The sequence below is a fragment of the Antrostomus carolinensis genome, unplaced genomic scaffold, assembly GCF_000700745.2.
Source record: "Antrostomus carolinensis isolate BGI_N321 unplaced genomic scaffold, ASM70074v2 scaffold12972, whole genome shotgun sequence".
Classification (NCBI taxonomy): Eukaryota; Metazoa; Chordata; class Aves; order Caprimulgiformes; family Caprimulgidae; genus Antrostomus; species Antrostomus carolinensis.
In genome coordinates this window covers 30,474-42,073 of record NW_010301650.1, presented here as the reverse complement: position 1 = coordinate 42,073, position 11,600 = coordinate 30,474, and the positions used below count along the sequence as shown (strand labels likewise).

The window sequence follows — 11,600 nt, the reverse complement described above, 5'->3', positions numbered from 1 at the left end:
ATGGATAAAGTCTCTGGTGTAAATTATTTACCTATGTTGTTCTTCATTCAGAAGTGTATTTACTCACTGCAATAAGTGAAAAATAAACAGATTACTAAAGTAGTAATTTTCTAGAAAAAAGACACTTCTAAACACTTTCCAGTTCCTTTTCAGCTCAGGTGAAGTTGTGGATCAAACCTGTACCCAGTCTGAAAAAAATAGGTTTAACTTGTGAACCATAAGCTTTGTTCATAGAATGAGTTAAATAAGCTTTTGCTGTACTAATGATGGATTTGAAGTATAAATGCTGGGGTTTTAACCATCTCATTTGTTATTTGGTTTAATGTTGCTAGTATTCTGGTTAAGAAACCAGAGCTGCATCATTATAGACTTCAACTGAGAAGGGTTAAAGTGACATGAAATGCCCCTAAGAGCAGTGACAGGTTAGCTGAAATCAGCCATTGTGTTTCTGCTTTAATGGGTTTCAGCCCAGGCTGGGAATGTATGCAAACATGTTTGCTTTTAGAAAAGTGAAGAATTGTATGTGTTCACACAGTGACAAGGACTGACTTAATCTAGAGTCATTACATTTGCTTCCTGTATACTTGGCTAGAAGTGAGAATTGCTGAACAGAATTCTATTTGGCTGCCATTGCCTCCAGTATTACTATTTTTAGAAGTTCCCCCCTGTGGTTTTCCTCACTGCGAGTTACTTTGCAGCAAAAGCCATCCTGTCCAGTGCCTGAGGCAATTTAAGATGGATGAAAATGTTAGGAGAGAGAGATCAGTGTGCTGTGTTTGGCCTCACCCTCTGCCCTTCACCCCTCTTCCCCAGATACTGTCTATTAATCTTGTATGGCTTGTGTTCATTAGATGTTGCTTTGAACACCGTTTGGTAAATTAGCACTGGGAATTACTGTTTAGTATCATATTTATGGCTCAGTTGGAGTGCTGTTTTCCATCATACAAAGGTGCCCCTTTTGGAGGCAAGAAGGAAATGGACTGTTTGTTTCATTGTCAGTAGAAGCAGTTTTGATGGATTAGTTCAGTACCAGCTTATGCATTAGTGCAGCTTCAGTTAAAGTATGAACAGCAAAGGCTTTAGCACACACTTTCACTGTTGTAGGTCTGTAGCTAACAGGTATTATTCAGTTTTCCTACCACTAAGAAAACAGATGTTAAATCCCACTCTCCCTACTGAGTTGTGGAAGCAGCAGTATTTATTACACATACCAAGTAACCTGCTCAAGGCTGAGGGATGTTCTTTTCAGGACCAAGTATTTCCCATTTCACTGTTACTCAGTACAGGGGTACACAGTCTTCCAAATGCCACAAGGTGGTATTTAGAAGGTATTTTCTGAAGAAATAACCAGAGATAGAGTTACAGTGAAGTAGGGTAGAGAACAGCAGTACAGTGCATTATTTATCAGCTATTGAAGCATCACCTTCCAACTCCCCTGTAGCAGAGATCTCAGTTTTCAGCTTTTATATTGTATTTTTAGATAAAAGCTCCAGCTAGCATTTTAAACTTTTTTTGATACTCATCAGGACAGCCAACTTCTAGTCATTTTGACAATGGACATTTAACTTGCATCTAATAGCCATTATAGTCTCCTTACTAAGTCAAGCCAAGCCTCTTTTATGTATGGTACTCAGATGGTACTCAGCTTGGGTGAGAACAGAGATACACCATATACTGTGAGAGGCTAACTAAAAATAGTTTCCAGGCTTCAGGAACTGGAAGAGTAATGAGCTTCTCTTACTTGAAGTAGTAGCTTACTGACTCTGGGTATTACTTATTCAGCTTTTGAAAGTGATTATTAAATGTAATCATTCCATCATCTTGGCCATCTGCAGCAACAGGTTGGGATTGTCTTTAAGTAGACAATACCATTTTTGTATATTCAATGTGTAGAAATAACTTACTGGTGAGCTTTACTGCACCATTTTCACTACTTTCACTCTCTCAGACATCTAGCCTTCTAGAGGGAACCTCCTCTGTATTTTTACAGAGAAAGATTTCATCAGGCTCCCAGGACCCAACCAAATGCATCCATACATGACACCACATCTGCAATGGCACTGCAGCAGATCTCTTACCACACAGTACAGATCTACATTGCATGCAGGAGTTTATTCCAGTTCTGCAAGTGGCCACGCAGCCTCACATCTGCACAGAGAAGGAAGACTGACATCTCTACTGTTTTCCCTTGAGTTTAGACAAGCTTCCCCTGTTAGCATGTGCAGTGTAAGAAATGCACAGGCATGTTAACCCAGATATTATCTGCTATCAGTTCTTTTGCAATTGTTTTAATGAGTTTAGGATTGACAGGCATAAGATGGTAGAGCAATTTTTTCATCATCCGAGTGCTGAACTGAAGATACTTCAGACTTTGAAGTAGTGAGTGACTAGTGCTTAATGTGCTCAGCTTTTTCTGGGTGATTATACTAGCAGTAAGGCTATTATTACTAGACTTACAGTCTTTATTCTTACTCAGTTTAGCTCCACTTAGTTTAATAAAAATTAATAACACTTGTAATGCAGGCAACAGGTATTTTCAGTTCTCTTTATACTTGTTTTCAAGCAGGTTTTATTTAGAGTGCATTTATCATTGCAGTACGGTAGTGATTAGGGATTTCTGCTTGTTGTAGTCACCAGGGGACCAGAATGATAATTTTTCTTTCTTTCACTTCGGACTTCTCCTAATGAAATGATGAATTCAGGTTATAACTAAAGATTAAAGTCATATAATCATGGGTACTGATTTCTGTGCTTTTCTTTAAAGCTTGCAATTGAGAAATGGGAAGCTAATTTAACTGTTACCAACTCAGAAGGGAAATTTGGACAAGTAAGAACTTAAACAGCATTCTTAGAAGGGAGATAGTGTAAACATTTACTGTGAGCTTTTCTTTGCCTGTAAAGCAATGGAATTTATAATAGCTTCTCAAGTTAAGTATAGAACAAGTGGGGCTTTTTTGCTACACTGAGGAAGACAGGCTTGTCTTCTCACTTCTGTCATGAGTTCATCTGTACTGATGAGTAGGTTGTAAGTAGTACTTTGAGTAACTGTTAAATACTTCTTAGGCAACTTTTATGTGGTGGCTGTTACCATGCATTATTACGTACATGTTGATCATGCTGTAGATTGTTTACTGGGCACATACAGCCACTAGTCTATGCAGCTGCATTACAAAGTGTTTAAGATTCTCCCATTCTTTTCACTGCCTGACTTCTCACTGAAAATCAGGACTTCAGCTGAAGCCTGAATTTGTTACATCAGCTAGGGGGGGAAATACCGTGGGTGAGGCATACACTGCTCTTCCAAGACCTGTCATGCTCACTGTTTGCAACCAGCATGTCCTAGAATGCTCAGGGGAACTTTATCGCCTCTTGTTTGTATTACACATGCTTTGTACCACAGTTCACCTAGAGCAGCTGCTAGAGTTCTGAGCCTTACTCTAATATAAATCCAAATCAGCAGCACTTTTGCAATAGAATTTTTATTATTTGGCAAGTTGTGCATGTAAGCCTGTCTAGAGATTGGAAGATTCAAGAGAAGCATCTTTAGTTAGTGCAAGACTTTAGAAAGACCAATATTTTCGTGTCAAGTCTACATAAAAGGAAAAAGATAGGGTGTTGAGTTAACAAGGCTAAGACAGAATATACACCCTGAAATCACTATGAATGCAAAAAAATCCTTTCCTGAAGTCGTGGCTGCTGCAAAAAAAGTATAGATTTATTCTAACTAAAGGTCACTGTACTACTTGAGAAAGTTAGTACTTTATACTTTGCCAGAACCTAACAACTTATATTTCTCCTGTCTTTTTCAGATGGAACAAATAAAGAGGGCAAATAAACTGTTCACTAATGACTGTATATTTCTGAGGAAAACCCTGAATATTCCTATTATATCAGAGAAACCATTACTGTTCAATGGACTTAATTCACTGGAGTCTCCTGAGAATGAAACTGTTGACAGCTCCCCTTCTTGTGATGAAGGACTAGTGACAGTTCAGGAAGAAAGTAGTTCTTCTCCCAGTCCTCAAGAGCCTGACAATCAGCCTGCTGCACCAGAAGAACTATCTGCCAAAGATTTCCTACAGAGATTGGACTTGCAGATTAAGTTATCCAAACAAGCAGCCAGAAAACTAAAAGATGACAGTGTCAGGTAAATGATGCTTTTAGTATTAAGAACCTTAATCTCATCCTGGAGGCTTTTTAGTCTAAGCTGAACCCTCTTTGTGAGGTATCTCAGACAGCATCTGGAGTTCTAATTTGTCAACAGCAAGTCTATGCTATTATCATGCATCAGATATATTCAAAGCACACCATTAGCAGATGCCTTGATAACAACAGTTATAAAGGCTGCCTAACAATACATTGTTTACAGAATAGCAGTAATATTTAGTGAAAGCTAGAAGGCCAGTATTCTTCAAGATATCTTGCTATGTAAGTGGGCAACTATTTAAGCAAACCCATAGTTTTCAGTGGAGTACTAAGCCAAGGCCTCTGTGGAAGCTGACAGCATACAGGAAGGCATGCTTGCATTTTTCTTCTCTCCCAAAGTGCCTCATAATTGTGTAAATATTCTCCATGTTGCAGTTTCAGTTAAGCTACCCTGTCTCCTTTCCCTGTGCAGTCCCTCCCTTTGTGAATCCACCTATGTAGACTTTTATCTTTTCTTCAGTATTTCTTTACTGTCAGGAGCTCCCACAAACTGTACTCATAGGAAAAGTAGTCGATCCCTTTTGACCTCTGCCACAGTGATTATCTCCTCACATATGTAGGCATCCCATGGAGAGTACAGAAGGACTTAGAGCAAGAATGGACTTGTAGTGTTTGCTTTCCCACTTCCTTGGGAAAAGCTTCCTCAGCTTGTTCACAAGCAGTCTCTTGGGCTGATTGTCTGGCCTGTTCATTCTCTGCAGAAGTTGCCTCAGTGGGTGATGTCAAGGTGGCCTTTCTCATGACAATAAAAGGTATGGCTGTAGGGGACTGGTAACACTTCTCTTACCAGAGAGCTGGAGAGAGGTTATGCCTGCAGGTATGTACTTTGCTTTTGCAAATTTGACTAATGCAAAACTTCTTCCATTATCCTGGTTCTGATTATGAGTGCAAGCAACATACTTTTCCTGTTAAGAAGAAAGTAACCTTTCAGGACCAAATGTATTGAGCAGAGAGTCCTATCATTTCTTTAAAGAAGTTAAGGGATTATTTTGGCAACTTAAAAACTTCATTCCATTGACAAAAATTTGAAAGGGAGCAGTATATTGCATTTAGCAATTGGACAAGCCTCATTTGGAGAAATATCCCATAAAACAGCTTGAGGTAATTCATTAGCTATTGCACTGACACACAACTCTGTTGCCAGCAGAACACTGGTTTAGAGTTACAGTCTCAGGGAAGGCTGGAATGCCTTCAGGTCTTGTTAGCACACTTGCCAATTATTTTCTTTTGATTACATGAAAGAGGAAAAGTAGCTGTTGTAACTCAGATCCTTCTCTATTCAGAGTCATTCACTTGCATTGTTATATTTGAAACAATGTAGAGCATCTATCAAAATGTGCTGCTGCTGACTTTCAGATCATTAGACACATGTATCTAACACAGATTAGAGTAGGTGTTGACCCAGGAGTTAAGCTAGGTGACAGGAAACCACAGCCAGAGGAAGGCAATTACTTTAACATCCCTTCAACAAAATAACATCCTAATTTACAGAAGGAAATTCACTTAGACCTTTCTGCGCTATGAGTGGAGCCAGTACCTTATTGAGAGTGACACCACACAAATAGTACACTGCTCCTACTAATAGCTATTTCCTATATTGCATAAGTTACAGCTTGGGAAATGAGGGCCTGGTACCAAATTTCCTCTCAAGGAACAATGGGTACAGGAGGTTGCATTACTTTCCCACCTCCTGTTCAGATTTAGCAGGTAATTTGATTAATTATGCATAGAGCACAAATTTTTATTGGCCATGATGCTATGGGAAGCATGAAGGACAGAGCTGCAGGCTATCTGCTAAGCAGGATGTTACTGAAAGCTTCTGAAGAGAAAAGCTTCACACGTGTCTGAAAGTTTTTATAATGTCACCTTCCACCCCACCACCTCCGCCTTTCAGTCATGGCTCACAAAAGGCATCTTCTCCAACTGTGTTCAGCCCTTCACAGTCTGACAGAAAGTGCTAAAGGACCAAAGTGAACATTTACAGAGAGTTTACAGAATGTTTACTCCTTGCAGAGAGCAGGAGTAGAGAGAGACCATTGCCAAAAGCCCTGAAGATACTTTTCAGCTATCAGTGGTATCTCTGGAAGGCAGAAACATTCCTTACTCTGCTCCAGCAGCTCCCCAGAAGTTCTCCCTCCTGTCTGTGTGTTTCTTGTCCCTTGCTTGGAGCAAGAGGCCTTGAAAACTGGAAAGCCATCATGATAGTAACCCAGCCTCATGAATATGCAAATTTTAAATTTTAGAGTGAAAACTGTTTATGAAATTAAGGGCATTGGTTCCAGCTACTCTGGCCTTCTGTACTCAAATTGCCTTGTCAAGGCCCATTTAGAATGCAGCGTGCACCACCACTGCCGTTTACTTAAGTGCCTGTTTCAGAAAGGAAGACCTGAGTTACATCTACTACCACCAAAAGGGACATGGGAACTCAGCAAACTGCAAGCAGAAGCAGACTCTCAGTTCCAGAACTAGAAGAGTCATAGCTTCTCACCATACCCATGAGCCTGATTTGACAGATGGAGAGAATCATGACATCTCTTAAATTACTTTTTACTTCAGTCTCCCTTTAAAGTTGCCAAGAATGCATGCACATACATGCACTGATCCTGCCCAAACTGTACAGGCAGTTTCGTAGTCAGAAGCTGCTTTGTGCTACAAAGACAGCTTAAGGAGAATTACATTGTTTAATCATAACTCTTGAAGTCACACCTTTAAACGCTCTCAAAGGAATAAAGTATTTTAATCTCTAAAGTCAGTTTCTTCCCGGCTAAAGCCTCTTGCTGTAAGGTAGAAAAATTGAGGAGCACATAGGTGCAAATTTAGACTAGATGTTAAACTTTGGTAGCTGTGCAAGTAGGCAAACATGAAAAGCTATAGCACATGATCCCCTCAGTTTGTGCCAGCTGCCTTTCACTATTGAAGTTTATGTAAGCATATGGCTAGATCTGCATGTAATGCTGCTTTTACTAGAGAGTTTCACTGAGCAAGAAATCATTAGTTAATGAATTCCCCAGTCAGTCATGTTTACCAAGATGCAGCTCTAGGTTTTGGTGCTTAAGGCAATAAGACTTGGTTTTGTTTTGAGCAATATTTTTATAATAGCACTAAAGAAATGCAAAAGTATTAATATAGTTTGTAGCATATGTCACTAACTCATATTTCTGTATATAGGGAAGAATACCCATTATTAGTTTTATCCACACATGGAAGAAAAGCAGCTTGTAACAGGGCAAGAAAATACAGTGGTGCTTCATCTTGCCTAGAATGCTATTATGCATATTTCAGGGTGCCACTGCTGGAACCAAGATAAAGTTTAGTGATGCTTTTTGTGTCAGATAGTTGAACACCAGAGGTTTAATGCAAGGTCTTTATAGAGTCCTTACTATTTTAGGGTGGTCCTGTGGTAGGCTAGAGCACTAGGGCCATGCACTGCACTTCTGGGACAGGTCACATCTTTCTGCACTTGCCTTTCAGCAACTTGTTTTGCAAACTTTGTAATTGAATAAAGCAACTCTAATCATTACTATTTATATGAGCCAATATAATTAACTAGTGTACAGCACTGGAACGGAACCATGGGATCATTTAGGTTGGAAAAGACCTTTAAGATCATCGAGTCCAGCTGTAAACCTAACCCTGACAAGTCCACCACTAAACCATATAGTCATCTGCTCAGTTGCCTTGACCTGAACCTAGGAAAGAGTAGTGTGTTGAAGCGCTTGAAACTGGGAACTAATTGAGTTAATTTGCCCAGTACTTGTTTACCATCATTGGCTGTCAGCTAAGAAAACAGGTACCTGCCTCTGGTGAATCCAGTTTTCAGACTTCCAAAAGCTGTTAACTCACAAACTCCCTGCCTTGTTTAATTGCAGATTCTAGAAACATCCAGGTATTGGGTTGGATTTTACTTGTTCACACTCAGGTGTGCTTAGTCTTACAGAAGTGGTTATTAGCATTTTTTATTGTGGCCTGATGCATATAATAGCTTGCAGAAGATGTCTTTCAGCTCCTGTAACCTGCTGGGCAAAGTGGCAACAGTAAACAGGAAGAGACAGCACTACAAAGCATTGTAATGCTGTGCTGTTCTTTTCCCTTTGCCTGAAGGAGAATGTTGCAGTGAGTTACCACTTTGCTATTTTAAGCATATTAAAAGTGAAGAAAATTGTTTGGTCATTAAACATACCCACACTGCCATGTCGTTGCTTGTGGGCCACAGGCCAGAGCTGCTGCTGTGTGATTTTTTCATACAAAGCTTGGCTTGCTCCTGAGCTGTCAGAACAGACTTGAACTTTATATGTGAAGTTCTAAAGATCTACACTAGTTATTATATTTCTTGGCCATTACCTTGGTTTGGAGTAATGTGTTGTAGACCTCGTGCTGCAGCCTGGGTCAGAAGCTGTCCTTGCCAACCCTTACTGCCAACTGCAGCGTGCCTGAGCCCTGGGCAGAAGTTTATTTTGCACATTACAGCCAGTCACTGCTTTGCTTAGGTTCAAACTTAATGACCTACTACATGGTTCTTATGTCCCTGTCACATACAGAAACTCCTTGAAGCTGGCTGTGACTCAGGAGCCAGTCTTTTGCCTTCTACTGACAATTACCAAGTAAAAGCTGATTTTTTTTCCCCCACTCAAGGAACATCCTTGCAGCAGCAAGACACAGATCCAGGTACAACTATGATGGACCGCTCCCGTCCTTGCCTCATTTGGTCCATCTGCACTCCCTGCCGTTCAAAAGGCTGAAACAATCCTTGCCTCATTTGGTCCATCTGCACTCCCTGCCGTTCAAAAAAAAAAAAAAAAAAAAAAAGCAACAGTACTGGAACTCCAACTTGTCCTCTACTTGTTTATCCTTTACAGTATTTCTTATTGATTTGGCACTGTAGTGTCAAGAATAGTTCATTAAACTCCAAGTACATTCTGATGTTGTTGAACTTACACAGCTTTACTTGTTTTCAGCGTTCTGTTCTTGAAACAACATACTGAGAACTCCAGAGATGTATGATGAACAGTAGCATGCTCCAAGTAGTGTTTCTGTTAGGCAGTGCCAGTCTTACCTATTTTGATCCATTAGGAAAACTGGTTATCCATATTTGCATTACAGTTTTACTGTTGAGTCATGGTGTGCTCCTGATCTGATGATTATGATCATTTTCTTTTTAGAGAGGAGGAGAATGAGGAAGGTCCCTATGCAACTTCTTCATATCACCAGTAGAAGACGATGTGGTGGCCTGGAAACTTTCCATGAAATCAGTTCTTAAAGAACTAAATGGTCAATAATTCAAAACCCAAGTCTTTTGGACTCATCATCTTGATGTACTTAAAACAAATTATGAATGGGTAATTGCACTGAAATTATGACCTCTTCTGCCTTCCATAGGTTAATGTCCTTATGCTATATCAACAAAGGGTTTAAGCCTTCCAAAACTAGAAATGGCCTTTATACCCCTTCTGTGCAAAGTGTAGCATGGTAGCAACAATATATCCTTGAGGTCACCTTTATGCAGGATGTTGATCTTTAGTAAAGATTTTGTAAATACTTGTTAAAGTGAAGTTTGTTTTAAGTATTTAAAAATATTACATAAGTTTGCTTGTAAATGACAAACTGAAAATAATAGAAATTTACTTACTCTGCAAGCACAGGCAAGTTTGCTGTGGAAGTTTTGTCTACTTCAGGGCTGCAGAACTTGCCTCTGAACTCTGTGTGTCTGTGTGTGGTTATGATGTATTCCTAGAAAGGAATTTGACTTGTTTTGATTAAAGCCTTTATGGTTATACAACTGTTTGCAAGTTAGATTTCTGCTAATAGAAGAAGAGTTTCAGCGAGAGATTTTTCTTTGTGAGATATGACATTGGAATATCAGATGTGTGTTCTTGTGTGCAGTTATATTTTGTGTGGTTTTAATTTAATAAATACATAAATACCAGTGTGTCTGTTCATAATGAAATCAGCTTGGTTCTAGTCTGGATTTTGCGACAAATGATTTGTCTAGTTACATGAGCTATTAGATGCTAATTTCAGGGCAAATAATGTCCTTTACCATTTAGCTTACCCTCCTAATTGAGACCTCAAAGAGCTATTTGATCTAGTTGTGCAGTCAAGAAAACTGTATTAAGATTAGCAGGAGCCACCCTGGTAAGCCTTTGCTGCTCTGAGAGGAGATGCCAGTATTCAGCTCTGCAGGTGGACCCCACCTGAAGCTCAGGAAAGCAGAGTGCAGACTGCATTTGCTCTTTGCCCTGAAGTTAATGTATTAGCAACTTCTTGTTGAGCATCCTGCAATTTTTCCTCAAGTATTCAATAAGCTTCACAAAGCCCTTGTCAGTAAAGAATTGCTAGATCCCTGCTGTGGCAGATGCTGTTTCCTATGTATCAGCTCATTTATATAGTTGATTGCTCCCTCAAAGCAAAAACTTTCTGCAATATGTTAAGATGGAAGCAATATAGAAAGCTACATTAATTTGCTAAAACTAGAAATAAAAATTCAAAGCCAGACAGGAATTGGTATTTTCCCAGAGCCTGCGGGACCTCAGACCCAGCAGACTCATTCAACTTGGCTCTAGCTCTGGTCTTAAAGAGGAGGTCTGCAGCAGCACACAAATTAACAGGAACAGGGAAAGCTTAGAGTGAATAAAAGGAAGCATTGATTTTTCTTGAAGAGACTGGTGAATTAATCTTCGGTCTTGTATCTTTCTTAAAGTGGGATTTATATCTATTCCTTAACAGGATAGTAACTTCTGTTGTCAGTTAATTTCAGTAGGATATTACCAGAGCCAGAATAAACTACTTTTCCAAAGGCAACCTTAACTTCGAGCCCATTTACATTTTATAGTCCTACAGAAAAAACTCAATCCTTCTCTACCAAAGACCTGCTATTGTAATGCCAGCACCTATCCAGCACACGCAGGACCAGAGTGCTTTGCTGAGCAGGTCAGAGGCACAGCTTCCTTGCACAGCAAGCACAGGTCCTGACAGAGCCACATTTCACTCCATCCTTGCCAAGAGTGCTGCTGTGCTCATGGGCTGGAAGACCCTCAGGGCAAGCAATGGAAGATTGGTGACACCATTTACATCTACTTTTTCTGACCAAGAAAGCCATACAGAATCATAGGATGGTTTGGGTTGGAAGGGACCCTTAAAGGTCATCTAGTCCAATCCCCCTGCAGTGAGCAGGGACATCTTCAGCCAGATCAGGTTGCTCAGAGCCCCATCCAACCTGATCTTGAATGCTTCCAGGGATGGGGCTTCTACCACCTTTCTGGGCAACCTGTGCCAGTATTTCACCACCCTCATTGTAAAAAAATTTCTTCCTTATATCTAGTCTAAATCTCCCCTCTTTTAGTTTAAAGCATCACCCCTTGTCCTGTCACTACAGGCCCTGCTAAAATGTTTGTCCC

The 11,600-nt window shown here is 40.0% G+C and overlaps 1 protein-coding gene across 1 annotated transcript; it reads left to right on the top strand.

Annotated features, from left to right (window-relative positions):
• The first annotated feature begins 3,809 nt into the window (after positions 1-3,809).
• LYSMD2 (LysM domain containing 2) lies at positions 3,810-10,124 on the top strand. Its single transcript, XM_010163543.1, has 2 exons — positions 3,810-4,147; positions 9,366-10,124. Exons 1-2 carry the CDS (start codon positions 3,810-3,812, stop codon positions 9,415-9,417), a joined length of 390 nt encoding a protein of 129 aa, XP_010161845.1. The 3' UTR covers positions 9,418-10,124.
• The last annotated feature ends 1,476 nt before the right edge of the window (positions 10,125-11,600 follow it).

Excerpts from the sequence above, each read along its gene's own strand:
- LYSMD2 (XM_010163543.1), top strand. The coding sequence starts at position 3,810 with ATGGAACAAATAAAGAGGGCAAATAAACTGTTCACTAATGACTGTATA. Across the intron at positions 4,148-9,365 it reads CTAAAAGATGACAGTGTCAG|AGAGGAGGAGAATGAGGAAG; the intron begins GTAAATGATGCT and ends TTTTCTTTTTAG.